General features: G+C 40.2%; 1 protein-coding gene across 1 annotated transcript; it reads right to left on the bottom strand.

The window, feature by feature from the left end:
• Nucleotides 1–887: 887 nt before the first annotated feature.
• LOC115816154 (ephrin type-A receptor 3) lies at nucleotides 888–14899 on the bottom strand. Its single transcript, XM_030779122.1, has 14 exons — nucleotides 14867–14899; nucleotides 13092–13719; nucleotides 12080–12235; nucleotides 9438–9770; nucleotides 8992–9163; nucleotides 8561–8634; nucleotides 7577–7699; nucleotides 7354–7434; nucleotides 6997–7089; nucleotides 6576–6697; nucleotides 3702–3811; nucleotides 3072–3231; nucleotides 2736–2869; nucleotides 888–1200 (listed from the first exon to the last, which is right to left on the bottom strand). Exons 1-14 carry the CDS (start codon nucleotides 14897–14899, stop codon nucleotides 888–890), a joined length of 2532 nt encoding a protein of 843 aa, XP_030634982.1.
• Between the last annotated feature and the right edge of the window lie 4558 nt (nucleotides 14900–19457).

Genomic DNA, 19457 nt, shown 5'->3' with positions numbered 1-19457 from the left:
GAAAGTTAGTGTCAAATTCTAGAAATGTTAGAAACTTGTTAATCTAATCAGAATTAGACTGGTTGGCAAATTATTGCACAGAAAGCAAAAAAAAAAAAAAAAAAAAATCCCTAAGTGCAAGTCTCCTAAAAATACTAAAATGATGTTAAGTTTTTACAAAAAAATAGTCAAGGCTGGCAGATGGAGATGAGAGTTGGCATGCAATAAGCGGACACCACGGCTGGAAGAAGTCGTTAAGCAAGCAGAGCAGAATGAATTGGATCATGCCAGGCAAGGATCAGATTTGTACTCGGCCCGACATGCAGAAACAGATGAGCTGGATCAGGTGGGCTGGGTCTCAGGGAGGATTCACCCCATTGGGGTGGAATGGGAAGGACAAAAAAAATAGAAAAAAGGAGAGCACTGATGAGCATGACAATGGAAATTTATGGTATGTTTCTGTATCATGTCATCAAGAGGTAGCACATACAGTGAGAAAAGCAGAGGCCCAAGCACTGAGCTTTGAGGAACACCACAGTTTACTTGGATGTGCTCAGAGGACTTGCCATTTATATGAACAAATTATCAGTTAGACTTGAAACAGGAGAGTCTCTTCACTTATACCAGTTAGGTGTTTTAGCCCCAGTTGCATTATGATCTATAGTATCAAAAGTTACACTTTTCTCTAACAACACATTATTATTATTAGTCCCACATGTCTCTGTGTGTCTCGTAGAAATATCTTTGTTTCATGATCAACATATCTCCCCTATTAATACAGGTTGTGGCTAAATGCCTGCTTACATCTAAAGATCAACAGTGGTATCATGGCAGTTTGTCAGCGTTGATCAGATTGTTTGGCTGTTTGCCATTTTCTCCAGCTGTCACAATCTGCGAACAGTTTTGTCCTAATCCGCTGGCCTGTGAGCAGAGCCAGCTTTAATGCAGACCAAGTATCCTTCCTCATCTTCTTTTGGAGAGGCTACAGTGGCCACCGGGGCAGGTAGGTATACATTCCCAGCAGCTCCCTCTGCGTCAGGGTCCACACCACTGGCACCTGCCTGGTTGGCTGCCTCAAGTCCCAGGTTGATGTAATGTGCCTCCTTACTGGCCTCCAGTGGTGGTAGTTCTGACAGCAGGACTTTGAGCCTCTCACCCAGTTCTCCAAAACAAGGCCTCTGCAAGGGATCCCTGTGCCAGCAGCTCATCATTACATCATATCTGCCATACAGGAAAATGGAGAAAGGAAAATAAAGGATACAAGATATCTTTATTATGCACCTCCTGTGAGCTCCTGCTTTGATCATGGAGTTTGAGGTCTGTCAAATACTTGACTATCAACAGTTTTAGAAGCTGAAACAAGATGACTTGGAGCAGTGGTTCTCAACATCAGTCCTGAGGGCCCCAAGTCCTTCGCGTTTTTGTTTTAACTCTCCTGAGCTCAGGACTGGCACCTGATTCCACTGATCAATTAATCATCAAGCCCTTGTTTAGCTCAATTAACTGTGATAATGAAGAGTTAAAACAAAGACATGCAGGACAGGAGGCCCTCAGGACTGGAGTTGAGAATCACTGACCTAAAGTACAGGTCCAAATGGGTAATAAAACTAATCTGTGATGCTGCTGACAGCTATTTGCCAAAAAAAGGCCTCAAAACCATTCTTTTATAAAGCCAATTTTGTCCAGTCACTCAGTGCATCATCCAGTCCCTGTCTCATATGGACTACAGCCGTCTTTGGACAATGCTCTTATTGGCCGTTACTCTCTAACTGTTTATTAAGTGTAGTGAAGACATCAAAGTAATATAGTAACAACCAAAAAGATTAACAAACTGACTGCTGACTTCAATTACTCTTAATTCAATATTGAAAATCTTCTTACCAGGGTATGTAGACATGGATCATGTTCAGGCAAAAAGTGGATTACTCATTGTAACAACAGTGACGCAAATAAGCAGTAGATAAACTTGTTTAGTTAAATTGAGTTGGCTTCCCCACAAATAACAAGAGTATTACATAGCAGGGAAAGACCACAGTGGTTGCAGGAAATAGAGTGATGCTCTTAATGCTCACAGGGAACTAAAATTAACTGTAATTGTAACTGATTTTCCATTATGATGGATTACTTGAGAAATATTGCGATTAATCCATGCCTTCACATGTTTAGCTTGGTTTCAAAATCAAACAGTTCTTCACATTTCTACACTGCTTAAGAAATGACCTAACAACAATTTTCTGCTGAGATTGTCATGTGCTTAAGTGCTGCTCAGTGCTCAGTGAGCGGTTGCCATTGTCAGCGGAGGGTAAACAGCATCTCTAAGGAACTGACAGTCCAGTCACAGTTTTGCCCCGTCTGTGATTATAATGAGGTATTTTGGTTTCAAAAGATGACTGCATTAATAAATGAGAGTAAAAATCCCATAAAGATTCACTGGTATTAAGAAATGCAATCAAACCTTATTTATGCGCCCTACAGTTCAAAACTGTAAAATATGTATTGAAATACACATTCACTTTAAATCACAATCAAATATAAATTCAGTTATAATTTTGTCACAGTGTTGCTAATGGACCTACAGAGCTTCATGGGAACAAATCTCTGGTCAGTGCAACTCTCGATATGGTTTAATAAGGTTTAACAAGAAGCACATCATGACAATAGACTCTCCCTCACAAACATACTGTTGAACATTGCAAAAACAGGCAGAATTATTGTTGTGATTTTTTTTTTTTTTTTTTACTGATAGTGAAACTCACAGTTTTTCATCACATTCTCCTTGTCTGAGGCGGTGGCCAGTTTCCAGCAAGTCCAGGAGTTCATGGTTGGACACCCCTGGATAAGGTGTCCTTCCTCTGGAGACAATCTCCCACATGGTCACTCCAAAAGACCACTGTGGAGGAGAGAATTTCAATTTAAATGAATTAGGAGTCATAAAAGGATCCCCCAAAATAGATCTTTATGCATTTTATACTATTTAAAGAGCTTACTGACACATGAAGAGATCATATATAATAAAACCCAAACCGACTTAAGCACATACACATATATAGGTAAGCATTTAACTTTAGGAATATGTATGTAATCAGACGAACCACATCACTTTTGGTGGTGTACATGGATTCTGACAAGCTTTCAATAGCCATCCACTTGATTGGCATTCGGATAGCAACCTTCTGCCGATAATAGTTACTGCTGTAGATCTTTTTAGACAGGCCAAAGTCAGCCACACGCACACGCAAGTCGTCGCCCAACCTGTGTATGAGTATATAAGAGTCCTACATGAATGGTGGTGTTGTTAACAACAACGATAATAATAATAATGATAATAATAATGGTAGTAGCAGCAGTAGTAGCTATAGTCATGGTTGTCCTGCTGCTGCTGCTGTTACTTTGTTGTTGTAAAATTAGTGCTTACAACACAGTAACTGTGGGTATTATGCATACTGACATCTCTGTCTCAAATGCTGCCCACGAGGGACATACTACAGCACAGGACTTCTTAACTAGCCACATAACTACATAACAATACACAACTTAAGCCAAGTCAAGTGAATACTGCTCTAAGTAATGTTCCCAAATGTTCCTGAAATTTTGACTTTTGGTTTAATGTTGTCCAGTTAACTGAAATCATGTTTCATAGTGTCCATTACCTGCTGTATTGACGTTTTTTAAAAATATATTCTGATTTTTTGATCTTTTCTTGCTCTACCTACTGGACTCACATGCAATTGCGTGCAGCCAGGTCTCTGTGGATGAAGCCGTGAGAGCTGAGATATTCCATACCAGCAGCAATATCCACCATAAAACGCAGGAGACACTGATATGGCACAAACTGCAAACCAAAACAAAGACCACTCATTAATATTAGACAAACATCTGGGGCAATATTGGTGGTCAGATGTGTTGGCTTTGATCCGTTGATTAATGAACACAGATTGGGGGTATTTTGCCTGAGATTATCACTATCGCTTGTATGGGGGTGGGGGGGGGGGGGGGGGGGGGTAGAGGGGTAGTGCAGGCAAATATTTATTATCCATAAAAGACTGTGTGTGAATGTGTGTGTTTTTCTTTTAGAAAGAGTTATGATTTATGAGTCAGCACACTTTTCAAAACTGGCTTAAACCTGATATTCTTGTTTGATTCCTAAAACAAACATCTGATATGAAATTTACTGACTCTGTAATCCTACCAGTCACCATATTAGGAAAAAAAGGAGATTACTCACTGGAGTGCCTCCAGTGGTGACTTGAACAATTACGTCAACACTGAAAAAACTACAGAAGTGACATCACAATTATCTTCCTGTGCTATAAAAGTGAAAGTGAAAGCATGGCAAAAGTTTTACTTTGTTTTCTAGTCCAAGCCAGGCAGTTGGTAGTCTCGCTAACATTTTCAGCACAGAATTTGGCTGACCATTTGAAGTTTGACAAAGGATGCTTCTTTGTATTATTTAGTTTGGTTTGAAGTAAGTATAAAAGCATCCTTTTGGGCTTTGTCCTGTTTATGCAATCCATGGGTTTACAGAATGGTTGGAGGAAATGGAAGGGAAGACATACTGATAGGAGTGCGGTTATTCTGTCATGACCAAAGAGCAGCAGTTTGCACTACATTCCTGAGAACAAAAACTGGAGGGATTTAGTAATAATGCCAACTGCTTGGTCAGGCTCTGCATTTGGTTGGTCATTAAAGCAGCCAAGAGATTGTAGAGATTGTTCAAGCAAATCTGTGTATTGTCTTGGGAGAGATGATAACTATGCTAGAAATCCTGGGAAATTCCCTCCCTCATTTCTGTTTTCCTTCCCTAGCAGATGGAGAATTCTGAGGAAAAACAGCACATTTCAACTGAAAGGAACGTTGGAGGGGAGAATAACATAGCTATCAGCTATTTGTTGGCTCACTCCATACGGCACAGCACTTCTCCCACAGTACAGTATGCCTGCTGGTTAACACTACATTTTAGTGACCACTCTGCTTTCTATCCAGACCCTGAGAGATAACCACTTTTTCCATGGGACTAGGAACAGGGTAATGAAAAAGAAATTTAGAATAATGCTTACATGTGCAAAAACTGCACACAGAAGCTATGAATTTACAGGCATCATTGCACTGAGCATTGAACTCAGGCCATAGAGCTGTCTAACCACTTAAACCTCCCCAAAAGTCCTCACAGCACCCCTTTACTTTTTCACGCACCACATCTCAAACAGAGGCTAACAGACACAGCACCTCATCATCAAAGAGTGCATCTGGGGATTCTTTCGTTGCTTAAAGATATATCAGCGTTTTGCAGGGACAGTTTGATGAAGAAGACTGAACCCTCAATTGCTCAGCAAACATTGCGAGTGTAAGAGTGAATTTTTATTTACTGATTGATTTTATTTTAGCAGTTGAAGTTAGAATGACAAAAGCATTAGGCGCTTTCGCACCGAACAGTTCTAGGGTCTAATCCGATAGGAACTACCCCCTGTGGAAAATAAAAATGTATGGCGATAGACTCAGTCCAATGGAAAAAAAATAATTTCCCAATGCATTTATGCATTTACCACCGCAGTAGCAGTGAATGACTTGATCGGCATAGTACTTTTCGGGTGCTAGCATAGCGCTTGTGCCTGACCCTTGCTCGCAGCATCGTGTTTTTTTTTTTTTCTTTTTCCCCGCCGCAGCCCTAAAATCGTAAGCCGGATAAACACATTCTTATTTTAGGTTAAAATGCGGATCACAGCCACACAAGCGGACACACAAGCACCTACCGAAGCGGAGTGTACGCTACCTCTTCAATGTACAAATATACATTGGACGTTGCAAAATGGTCATTGTTGGGGGATATAAAATACCAGTAAAATAAAACATAAAAACTATGTGCCCCCTCCTACAATTCCAGACATTTTGAGACATGACTATATAAAGCTAAATGAAATACGTTCTAAGACTTTATATTTTGCACGGATCTTTAAAAATGGCAGTTGCAATCATCGTATACCTGCGTCTGGACCAATGGCTGTACAAGTACCAATGGCTGTGAAAGTACCTACCCTGAAGTAGGAGCTAAAAAAGCCACTCAAAACAGCGTTCTAAGAACTATAATCGTTCTAAGTTCCTGCCGTGCGAACACGCGAAAAAGGGGGTACTTTCTCCAACAGTTCTAAGAACTATGGAAAAGTTCCTCCGGTGCGAGAGCGCCTATTATCTCTTGTATAATGCCTGGCTACAATAAGCAGCATATTGACACATTTCCCAATTTTCTCAGAATTTAGAAAAATCACCAAATGAGACAGATGGTCTCAAAGCCAGCCTTTTGCTTTTATACTCCTATGATCAGGAACTATGACAAGTACATACATTATGAGTTACATGCAAATGATTTACTGGTCGCCAGTAGGGGTAACTATTCAGTTGGAAGGTGCTGTGAAAATAAAGCTGTTATGTTGTCATTACTGTTCTAATATGCAGAAGGAAAACTTTTACATTTATATGAAATATGATTTTATCAATGTGCTGGCATTATGAAAAATCAAAAGTAGCTTGTAGCTAAACTTTAACGTTGCTTAAGTGGTACAACAATATTGTGTGAGAGCGAGAGAGGAGTCTGAGCCTACCATGGGAATGTCACCGTAGCGGGTCGCGATGAGGAAGCGACGCAGGTCTCCATGTTTCATGTAGGGCAAGATGACAAGAGGCACGGGAGTGGGAGAGTCCTGTTCCTGCTCTAGAGTGACCCCTAGGGGACACAGACTGTAACTCAAACCACTGCCAAAGCACCTCATTTACCACACAAACTTACTGTGACTATGTGACTTAACATGGTCTTAAAAGATTTATTCATGTAAAATACATACAACATAGTTAAGATAAGGAACATGTTTCATTTTCACACAGAAGAGCAGATAGAGGAACATAGTTCCTGATCTCAGACCAGTCATTACCAATTATTTTACAACAAACATCCCAACACAAAATTAGAAGTAAAATGTTTATTGAGAAAGAAATAAATGCAATGTGCCATACAGGTGGGCGTACCTAGCAAGTTGACAACATTGTCATGGTTGAAGTGTTGCATTATCTCTGCCTCCTTAAGGAACGATTCCAGATCCTCGTGACAGTGTATTCCAACTGCAGTCAAAGAGAACAGACCTTTACTAGGGGCAGTACAGAATGGTCAAATAATCAAAGTGTAACAACTTTTGATGAACTCTGCCAATAAGATCAGAGTCCTAATTGATATTAACCCGAGCCATCGTCTAACTTCAGTTCTCAATATTGCTGCAGACGCACTGGACAATATGGGAAACTGCTCTGCCATACACAATACACAACCATCGTTCTGCACTGTTCACATTTGTAACTTCACTCTGATAAGCTGACATCTTTACTCACCTCGCATGGTTTTCACTGCCACTTTGATCTTCGTCCCCTCTGAAGGTGAATATATTCCCTCGTAGACTGCTCCAAATTCCCCTATAAAAGCAAAGCACACAATTAGGACACAAATCCATAGAGCAACCAGAAATAATGACGACCTAAAATCTAAAATGTCTAAAATGTCTGCCGGAAGGACTAGGATCAGATTAAACAAATTCAGGAGAAATATCTTGAGAACCTTTTCCAAGCTCTTTGCCCAGGGTCAGTTTACTACGATCTACCAACACATTGCGGAGACCACTCAGCAACTCTTCTCTTAGCGCCGAATGAACTGGAACTGAGCTTGTAGTGAATGGGAGAACTGTAGGGACGATGAAACAAGAAATGCAATGAAAAAGTTTGCCACTGAGTTTCAGTAATTAAGATGAACACGTTTTCATGCACCAATAGAAAAGGGCTATTCTCCTGAATGTCCACTGCTTCTAGAGAGAAATCAGTCAGTTCTGAGGAAAGTGCCGTGTAACCAATTATTGTGGATTTTATAAACGCATGCAAGAATGTAAATTCCACACTGTCATTGCATTTCATCTCCAAGAGACAAAGGATATAGAGAGAACACTGAACCTCATAAGTGTGCCTAGATGCATACCTATGAAATAATGAGATCCACATTAACTTACACACAATGTGAGGTAAACAATCGACAAGTCATCCATCACAAGTGCACAATAAGCATATGTCGGAAAGACTGTAGTTGCAAATTCAAACATTTTTTAAAAATCAAATTTTAAGCACAAAGCTTTATTGGGAAGGACACTCACTGTTGGCTTCCTCAGGGTCAAACTCTGTTTCCACATGACGTCGATATGTAACAATCGCATGAGAAGGTAAGAGGACCCTCTCCTGGTTGTCTCTAAACAACATATGACAGAATGGGATCTCAGTCAAGTAGCCATGTTGAATCTTATGCTACATCTCAGTTCACTACAAAAAAAAAAAACGTCCTAAGATACCTATCCTAGCGCTGTCTCCATGAGGGAATCTCATTAGGACCTTGATATTTTTTTTTCTACTGCCCTCTGAAGTGTTATCGATTTCTCACAGTATGGAAGTGATGTCTACAAAACCGTGGATCTGAAGTGTTTAAAATACCCAGAATCAATGGTGCCAAGTAACAAGTAGCCTAAATATTCAGCCCATTCAGAATCACACTGAACAGTACTCAGTGTGAAATTAAGATAAGCAAAACCTTCCTCTCCGCACTCCCCGGCACCTGCATGAGTTTTGAACTTTTTACTGGGAACACCAGGGTCTGAAACACAGCAAAATGCTGTGTCAACTGAGACCATGACAGTCATCTGGAAAATCATGCCATTTGGTAAAATGGTCATTTGGTGTAGTATTGCCATAACCTGCTGTCTTCTTCCAACATCTAACAATCTGGTGCCAACTAAATTCATTAAGTAGAAAAGATGAGGTTTTTATTAGTTGGAAACTTTTCATATTAGGACTTTAATCATAGTGAAGTGCTACTTGAAAAATCTACCTGATCTACCTGATCACAATTAGAGAATTCTATGAAACAGTATGTCAGATTCAATCCTTTAACTTCTTTAATTAATTTAAGATGAACGAAACCGGTGATCTTTTTACCGCAGCCTTTTGTAGCTATGTCGAATTAAACAGAAAACAGCTGACACCAGAGCTGCAAGTAGCAATGCTCCAGTTACCAGTCCACCGATGACCCGGACTGGGGTGGCTTTCTGCTCCATTGGGGATATAGCTACCTGGTAAGGAGAGACAGTGCGCATGACAGATGTTTCCTCTGTCTCAGTCACACATGCACAAACACAGACACAGACACACACACACATCGTAGCATTAGCATATAAATGTCAATTCTAATCCCGAACACTGAAACACTCATCAGATTTGAATATCGCCATGCATATAAGAAAAAAAAAGAAAAAAAAAACCCCAAAAAAAACAAAATGGCTCTGAAAGTCTTTTACATCCTTCACATTACGTACTGCAAAATCTCTTTTGTTTTTACGAGAATTAATTACAGATCCATGAATACTTTTGTATTGAGGACTCACCTCTGTGGACAGTAATGGAGTGAACCGAAGATTCAGAGGGAATTTTCTTGGACATTTCATTCTTTGCCCTGATGGACAGCTTGTATGTGACATGTGTTCGAAATCCAGACACATTCACTGTATTTAAGGTGAGTTCTTTGGATGCTGGATAAAAGAATATGTCCTCTCCACACCTAGACCAAACTTGCTCAGATGTGGCCTTTCTTTGCATGCACTCTACATCATAGGTCACTTCTCCCCGTCCACCAAGGTCATATGGCTCCTCCCACTGCAGGGCCAGTGTAGAATCATTCAGGTAGTGAAAGGTTACATTAACTGGTGCAGAAGGGGGCCCTACAATGGAAGGAAGTCGTTGAAAGATTAGATTTAAAAAATAAAAAACTTTCAAATTTGATCATCTCAAAAATATCTTCAGCTATTCATTATGCAATACCCCATGGAAAAGCCATAAAACTACTGCGTCAAAATTCCAGTGCACCAATGTCAAGTACCGCCATCTAGAGACATACTGAAATACTCTTAATTCTAGAGAATCGTTAATTTCCTGTTTGCGTGACTTAGAAAGCCTTACTAGTACTGCTCTTATATATTAGACATTCCATTAACTATGGTATTCTCATTCAGTACTTGCCGACAGTTTACTGGAAGTGCGAGCAAATTTTGCTCTAAGTTAGTTTACGAATACACCTTAATTTGATCAGGCAATTTTCAGTACATTGTTAAATTCCATGGTAATGCCAGTCTGCCTCTTCCCATTGCTAGCATAAGACATGCAACTGCAAATTACAGCCACATGGGGAAAACAACCCAGAATTATATCCCAAACGTTTATTAACGCAATAATGTTTTCTTGGGTTATCTGTTCCAATTGTTCAGATGAAAGTTTTCCGGGACCTGTGTGTTTTAGCTAGCTGGTTACACTGATTACCAGATGGTTAGACTGGCATATTTTATACTTGGGGAAAATGTAGTCACTTCATATGTTTGAATGACTTTTCAACTGTACCACCTGTAGCACCAAGGAGGTTTAACTAATCTGCAGAATAGTTTTCTCCAGCACGATTTCTTTAAAAGCACTTAAGGACACATATGTCCATTTTCTTTCATATTCTAGTCTTAAGACACCTTATCAGTAATGACTTGACACATAAGTATGAATGCACTGTGCATCATCAGTATTTTGGACGCATTTCACGTGTAATCGAGCAAAGCTGTCGCTCTCGAGATATTATTTGTACAAAATATTTTGCTAGTACGAATGTCAGGTGCAATGCAGCCACTGGAATTAATATGGTTAATTCATTTCTAATCACTGGAGTTTATAATCATGTCTTAAAGGCTAGTTTTTGGAATACTGATTTGTGTGACTTTGCCTGTAAGCCCAGTGTGTTGTGTAAATGTTTTTTTTAAAAAGGGTATACAGACACCTTATTTACATTACTGATGGAAAGTCAGCATTATTGTAATGCCTGTTTTCAGTTCACTCTCTTCTGGCCAATCAGAGCCCAGTTTGTTGGCCAATTAGTCGCCAATTCAACCAGTTTATAATCTCATTATCATGTTCCCTTGTTTCCTGACCATTGTCTTATTAAGTCACTTGTATAAAGACACATTGGTTTCAATCAGTTCCCGGCGAAGTTTCTCACATGAGGATACCATGCTGTGTAGTTACTGTTAGCTTATCGTGTTCCTGTTTACCTCCTCGTTCTTGTTCGCCTCCCTAGTTCCTGTTATCCTCCCTTCTCATTTGCCTCCCTGTCCTGATAGCTTCTCAGTTTCTGCGCATCAAACTTAAGTCTTGACTCTTCCGATCTGTCTGGCCCACAATAGCCTGTTTGTTGTTTTACTGGACCCGGACTGTTTTCGCCTGAATTTGAATAAAGTTTGTCTGCGTTTGCATCTCTCTTTTCCGTGAATCTGTGACGATTCTTTTGATTGATATGATGATACCAACATTAATTTGACCATGACAGTATTACAAGTAATTTGTTCCTTCCGCCCAAAATGTCAGTCACAAACCAAGCCCACTGAACTTGCCGCCTTAATTTCAGCTTTTTAGCAGTGGCACAAAGTCCTCACCTACCTTAAAGTTGAGAGCCAAAAACTGGATCAGTTCGTCCGTGGGCGTAGTTTGTGATTGACATTTTGGGCGGAAGGAACAAAAATTACTTGCTGTGAACTATAAATGTCACTCGAGTTTATCAAATCAATTGAAAATTTCACTATTTTCAGTTCACATAGGCTACATTTTTACCCCTCTATTTTTCCATTCACATGTATTTTCATCACCTCCATTTTTATCAATTGATTTGTTATTTCCACCCTTGAAGCTGCTTTCCCAAACGATAAATGGCAATTGAGTTGTGAATAATGAACGATGAATGAAAATGATGAAACACAGCTCTGTTTTCATCATATCACGAATGTTTTAATCAAATCGGCTTTAAATTAATCAAATCACTTGATAAATCATCACTTTTTCATTTCACATACATTTTACCTCTATTTCAATTCACATGCATTTTCATGACCTCCATTTTTCAGTTAATTTTTGTTACTTCCACCCCTGAGTTTTGTTTAAATAGATATATATTGCAAGGGTACTCTGGGAAAAGATAGATTTTTCAGACTGTATCACATACTTGTGCATCCCATATGCTCTGGATCTGCCGGCAGTCTGGAGAATCCCCGTTCACATTCACACTCGGAAGCACCGTCACCATACGTTCTGCTGTGGACTGGACAGGGATGACACGGACCACTGCCATCGGCTGGTTTGAAGCTTCCCAAACGACAGGCTGTACACATGTATAATGAATAAATGAATAGGCTAATGATGTCTTTAATGGTCTCTCCGGGGCTGCTTAGTATTATAGCCACACTGAGGAAAAAAAATCCTGAGATTTCGGGAATAATGTCCTAATATTACGAGAATAAAATCGTAATTTTAGGCTGCGTGTTATTTTAGAGGGGAAATATCAAAAGAGCAGCCTACCGCCTGCTTTAAAATGAGGAACGTGGAACATCTTGTGAAGTTATACTTTAGGTTTCACAAATAACGAAATACTTAATGTAGTGCTGATGTGCCAAAGATTATCATAAGTATCAGGGCTTTGAAAAGATTGTGCAAGAAACCTAGAGGAAATGGCCTCTTGTTATGATTTTATTCTCGTAATATTACGACCTTATTCTCGAAATCTCAGATTCCCCCACCCCACCCCTTCAATGTGGCCTTCATGCTCCGTCGTAATAAATAAAGTGGTTCAGTCCATCCTTTTTTCTCCTGGTAATTATTAAATATAGGTTACTAAAAATTCAGTAATTATCGAGATCAACTGAAATTAAACGTTTTATCGTGATAACTTTCAGCTATATCGCCCAGCCCTAAGCCTAATCATAATGTACATGTTTCCCCCTTTGCAAATCTCAAATGCCCCCCAAGTCATTGCACCCTGCAGCTGGCCCTGGGTCTCTCCAAATCAAACTAAGCATTTTCTTGAATCGTATACTGGTCATTGCTGACTCCCTGCCTGTTGTAGTTGCTTCTCTTTCTTTTTCCATAAGTTATTCATTTCTAGGCATTGTTCTGCAACAATAATGATCTGACATAATAAACAACAAGTAGCCCCAACAAGACAACAAGTGTCCGCTTACCATCACAAGAGTCACCCACATTCTGGTGACCGGCTGCACAGACACACTTTCCGTGTGGAGGTCCCCATTCCCCATTCGCCTTGCATTCCCTAATGAGAGTGCCCGTCTCTACTGCACCATCCACACAGTCGCCCCGTATCCACCCAGATCCACCAATAGCTTCGCTGAATTTAGTCTGGTTCATTGCCAACGCAGGGCACTTCAGGTAGAAAAGCCGGACAAACGCTATGAATATGCATGGGCCATTATAGGAGAAGCCAACGTGAAAGCCGTTTCGTGAGATCTTTCCCAGGGGCAGAGCCTTGACACGGTACAAGTGTTCCTCTATTTCAGCTATCTGTGCTGTTTCTGAGAATGGTCGTGGAGCGATGAGGGTATGAACTGCTGGGCCCCCTAATTTGAGATAACGGTCCTCAGAAGAGTTGGACTGTATTAAATGAATTGTCAGTTCACTCAGGGGGCCAGGATTCTGAGTCTCTTGCGCAAAATAAAGGTCCAGAAACACGTCGTGGGCATGTTTCCTTTGGATCCATTTAGTCCAGAAAGTTCTCAGGTCATCTTTGGTGTTGCAAGCTTGATAGATCGGGTGTGCATAGTCAAATCCCAGTTTCATTTTGGTTTCTTTCCACTGAAATGGACAGAAATATATGAAGGGCCCAGCGACAACATTGATAACTTGGATCATATACCATTCTTGATGCACTTAAGACAGACTTGAGAATGAAAACATTTCATGGGCTAATTATTCTCTTAGAATCAAACGAATGGTCAAATGTTTTGTTTAAAGAGAGATAAATACTCACAGCATTACTCGGAATGGACTTAAAATTGTGTTCCTTCAGACTGACAGAAACAAAAAGCTCCTCTAGAATAATTAATAATGAAAACGTTAGACAAACTGAGAAACACTTCTAAGGAAATGTTCATCTACATTTCAAGTCTACATCTACAGTTCAAGTACCTTAACAGTTCAACGGAAAAGAAATCGTGACAATATTGAACAATTAATTAATTAATTTTATTGTCTACAATTGCAAGAGCTTAACAGACGTTAAACTGACAAACTCCATGAAACGTTAGTAGACATTAGCCTACATAAATAAAGATATATACTTTTATTCTTTTTTCCAACCGGGTTTATCTTTACATCAAACCAAGGGCGGGGAGCTGTTTTTATATTACTGTTATATTATTAAAAATAACGAAACGTTGAAGTAGCAACAACCAATTACTCATTACCTTCAGCTGGGGTAAACCGCGCGCAGGTGCCCCAGTGGATGACTCCAAAGAATAAAAGTTCTGATAAAACGTGAAGAGCAGTCCCCATACCTGCACGCACACCTACATTCAAAAGCGATAATACAGATCGAACTTATTAGAGAAGAAAATGCTGAATTAATTGGCGATTGAAAAATTGGATCCGCAAATTGTTTTCCCTTCCCCTTTCACTCAAAAACTCGGATCATATTCTCAGGAGTAGCACTTGGACTGAGTTTGCTTAGTTCCCACCCCCAAATCCAACCCTCTGTTGAACAAACCCTCTCGTATGGCGACATTCTCTCACTTGTAAATGTGATGATGAATCATCTTGGTCACCGTGAGCAAAGTACCAAACTTTTTTTTTCTCTTGGTCTTGTCACGTGTATAGACTGTACATGCACTTAACAATCTTCGTTCCTGCATAAAATGCAAAATTTAATCTGAATTTATACTTTTAAATGTACTGTATACAGAACTGTTATTCCTTCTCCTTCCCTCACTCCTCTGTTCTGTACAGTCTTCACTGTGCCATCCACTTCTTTCTTCATTTTGGAAATCAAGATTTTAAGTGTCTTCTATTTTTTTCTGCTTGAAAATGAGTGTGTGTGTCCAATAATAAATCACGTTACCTTAGAATTTGAAAGGGCGTACTTTCAATATATGCTAGGTTTCCAGTGTATTGCTGGCTTTCGGGAACACATCACTACGTCACTATAAAAGTGACTTACCAATGTACCAATCACCTCCGTGAAAAGCGTCGTATTCTGTAAATTCGTTATAGCCTTGGAAAGACAAGGTGTTCATATTCATATGTATTTTCCAGAGTGTTCCACATAGTACCACTAAACGCCAGGTTTATTATATTTACTTCAGGCGTCCCTTCTTGGGGTTAGTAGCCTACGATTTTTCATTAACATGTACCGGTGTCAGACTGCATGGCACTCAAATCACAATTTTGTCATAATAAAGAAAATAAGCCAGTGTGTTCTACATATTTTAAACGGACCAAAACCTGGATTTAATATTTGACATATGTGTACTAAAAGGAAGAGGATCTTAGTCCTTGTTCACATTATTTGAGGATCTATCCAAAGGCAACTATGCGTCTTCTGTTTGAATATATTTCTGTAAAACATATAGCTCTAACAATTTTGGTTTATCATATCATTATTACGTAGATTATTGTTCAATATCTCATTTAACATAATTCAGACAGATTCTGCGTAAGATACTCTATTGGCGCCTCTCTCGCTGTCAAGAAACTTGGTGTGTCGGGGAGTGAACAGCGAAGCCATCCAGCTCGTTCCGCTGTTTGGCTGACTGTTTCCTGAGTGATTAACGCTGTGAGCTCATCGGAACGCTGTGTTATTTATGTTCAGACTCTCTCATTAAAGGCCCTGCTTCCTTCTGCATTTCTGTTTGGTTTCTATAGACCTAACCAGAACAGGAACCTTAAATCATGTGGCAATGCTTGAAAGTGCACTTCTTTTATAATCGCAGGGTGAACTGTGTAGAACATCTGAGATTAAAAAAAACCCCTTATAAATACCCAGTTACCCTTCTGTAGAGACAGAAAATTTTACTTTAATTGCCTATCTTATCTCTATAAACAGGAAAATCATTATGTTGAAATCCTGTGTGCTGAGTCACATCCCTATGAACTGGCAACATTCAAAACCTTCAAAACAACAACAACAACAACAACAAAAATATACGATCCTGGTCGTGGTGCATAATATCGAACTCTTTGGCACAACGGAAGGTCACCACAGACAACTGAAAACATTTTTTTGCCAAAACTGTAACGACCTCGCCGCCCTTCTCTGGTTCAACCATACAGCGTTCAGCGTCACCAGTCTACTGGTCACCGGTCTGATCGAGCCAGTCATCCAGTCACCTGCACCTGTTCTGGGGGGTATTTCAGGAAGCGGGTTTAACAAACTCCGAGTTTAATTCTGAACTGAGTTGATTAACCCTGAGATGGGAAACTCTGAGTTTTCGGTTCCAGAAAAGCTGATCTGAGTTGGTTCGATCAACTCTGAGTATGTTAACTCCGAGTTAAGCGCGTGCATGACAATTATAAAAAGCCATCATCAGTGGAGCTCCGATACTACGATTCACCATGGCAACCGGCGAAAACAAAAGTCGTTTTACTTCAGCCCGCGGCAGTTAGAAATTCTGATACGTAGTTATGGCGAGTATGAGCACAACTTGGGGCGACACGGTGACGCAGCGGGTAGCGCTGTCGCCTCACAACAAAAAGGTGTTTGGTTCGGTTCCCACCTGCATCGGCAAAGGCGAGATAATCGGCGTGGGAGAGAATGGCTGCCCTAGTCAATGCGTAGGTTTGAATGCAGAAGTCTATTCATTTAACATGTAAGCACACTTTCTTTTAATATTACAGGTGGAAGTGGTGGAATGTAAGTGAATAAAATTCTATTTTCCTTTAGGAGCAATCCTACGGGCACAAAGCGCACTTGGTAGCCGCTGAAAATGAAATATAAAAACATAGTTCAAACAGGTAAGACACATTTTGCTTAGGCCTATAGGCTCATGATTGTACCTCATTTTGGTTTTAATCATATTTGACATATTAAACAAAGTAAATGTCATTCAGTGGCTATTTCAACTTGGAGTAGCTTTAACCCCCAACAGAATGCTGTTTTAAGACACACAAATGTCCTCTCGCCTAATATCCTGCTTAGCAGATTAACATTTGGGCTGTAAATACTCCCAGAGATTTTGCCAATTATAGTAGTTTAAAGTATACTGAATCAGAAAGCTCTTCATCACAGGATGATGATGAAGACACGTTGTCTGCTGTCTCAGAGGGATTCAGAAAGGCCTACTGTGGTTTACATTAATATTATGTATGGTAGCTACTGACATTTCTCTCCCTATTAAAATGTTTTTACATTCTTGTGTGGAATTTTGAGTTTAAAATGCACATTGAAGGGATGACACGTTCTTATCCTTTTTAACAGAGCATGACTGGGCATCACCAGGAGGAGAGTCCATCAACCTCCACAGCACAGATTGACACAGTGAGATGTTCAATAAATGCCAGGTTAATTCTGCATGTAGATCTGTAGAATTTAATGTCATCCTTATGTTTTCTCAGTTATGAATTAAGGAGGAAAATGGCTAAAAATGACTGAGAAATGATGCACTTGCAGTGGCAGATTAAATGGCCTATCTTGAAATTCAATTACTGGAACAGCAGTTAGAGGTGGGTGCATGGTCACAGGTGAATTGTTCATTGTTGGAACAATCTAAATATAGTAATTGTTGCATTTGTAGGAAATAAAGAAGACCAAATAAAATGTGACTGATTTTTCTTTATTTGACTGCTGGGGGTGGTGGTGTCTTAATCTGTGAAATGTTTTTGGCAAATTCTCTCGGATGGCTCCTCCATCCAGGACATCTGCAGGGTGGATGGGACTGTCTTCCTCAGGATCGTTCATTTGTGCGGCAGGGTGCTGCTCTCCTCTAATTGTGGCAATATTATTATGGAGAACAACACATGGCAAAATAATGTCACACGCCATTTCTGGGGTTACCCTGAGTTTACGCAGACACTGGAGCCGGGCTTTGAGCATGCCTATTGTCATCTCAACCCAGGCTCTAGTCCTGCAGTGGGCCACACTGGAACGTTGTTGGGGGCCCAGCTCAGGGTCAGGGTAAGGGCTCAACAGAGAGGGCTGACATGGGTACTCTCTGTCACCAAGCAGGTGGCCATCAAACTCTCCTGTAATTATACAGTGGATACATTTTAAGGGTGTTAAAAGAGGGAGACAAGGGAATGATATTTGTGCAAAGCTTTACTTATCATGTGCAAATCCGTTGCTCAGGGTACACTAATGATACATTCGTATATCATGCACAGAGCTGGGCCACTGGCTTCAACATTTGTGATAAAGTGCACTGCATCACATATGATCTTGACAGTGCAGAGAATGAGATACATTAGTTGCAGTATATTGTGATGTATGGTCTTTGTTATTGTAAGACAATAGTCAGTATACCTGCACATTAATGCTTTGGAAAGACTTCCTATTCACATAGTCAACTTCATTAACTGAAGGAGCAGTGATAGGGATCTGTGTGCCATCGATGCAGCCCATGACACTGGGAAACGCTGCAACATAAAAACTAACGATTGATCCCAGTCTGAGGTCGCAGCAGAATGTCATGAACAGGATATAATTTAAAATATCGTTACCTTTAACTGAATGATTCTACATCAGTCGCCTGCAATCCTGTGTAATTCCTCTTTGATGGTCCTTAGAGGTCTGACACTAGGAAAATGTGCAGTAGAAGTTTAAGTACAAGGGACACTTTTTACGGCTCTACAAACAGTTGCTTTCCCGATATACTCGGCGTCGCCAGTGTGATAAAGGAAACTCCCGTCGGCAGAAATAAAAATGAAGAGCAAAGAACTTACTCCGATCTGAGAGCAAGAAGTCCACGGTGTGATTAGAGATGTAGGCCGTTGTTCGGATAAATGATAGATTGTGATGAAAAACGGTAACGCTCGATTACGTAGTCATCAGGGAATGATAATACATCTAATTGGGGTCTCAAAAACTTCTCCCGACATAAGGCTATGCGAATTAATTTGGTTTCAACACCGATCGGGTTAGCGACGAAAGGAGACGCCATGTTTTACAGATGCTTCAGGTTCAGTCTGAGGGAGGAGCTAGGGAGAAACTCAGGATTTGTTGAAGAAAACCTGCCAGCGAGCAGGTTAGGTTCACAGAGTCAGTTACTGCGGTAACTGAGCCAGAGTTTGAGAGTACCTCGCTTTCTGAAACGGAAAACCCAGAGTTTCCCTCATCTCAGGGTTAACAAACTCAGAGTTTTCACTAAACCCGCTTCTTGAAATACTCCCCTGTTCTGTTCCGGTCAACTTTTTCTTACACGGCATAGGATATATAAATGTTTCGACCCCCCGAACTGTTGTTTTTACCTCTTTTAAGAATCCAAGTCCTAATCAGGGGGGTCAGGCCCCCCCAATCCCTCTCGTAATTCGAACCCTGGTTAACTAGCCTATATCCACCTCGTAACAAAAACTGTTAGGGTTTTTCTTTTTCGTTTGTTTGTTTG

The sequence above is a fragment of the Chanos chanos genome, chromosome 7 (genome assembly GCF_902362185.1).
Source record: "Chanos chanos chromosome 7, fChaCha1.1, whole genome shotgun sequence".
NCBI classification, from domain to species: domain Eukaryota; kingdom Metazoa; phylum Chordata; class Actinopteri; order Gonorynchiformes; family Chanidae; genus Chanos; species Chanos chanos.
Note: the sequence above shows the minus strand (reverse complement) of the source record. Positions and strands in the feature narration are given on the sequence as shown.

Excerpts from the sequence above, each read along its gene's own strand:
- LOC115816154 (XM_030779122.1), bottom strand. The coding sequence starts at position 14,899 with ATGAAGAAAGAAGTGGATGGCACAGTGAAGACT. Across the intron at positions 3,812-6,575 it reads GCTACGGTGACATTCCCATG|TTTGTGCCATATCAGTGTCT; the intron begins GTAGGCTCAGAC and ends TTTGGTTTGCAG. Across the intron at positions 1,201-2,735 it reads GGAGAATGTGATGAAAAACT|ATATGATGTAATGATGAGCT; the intron begins GTGAGTTTCACT and ends CCTGTATGGCAG.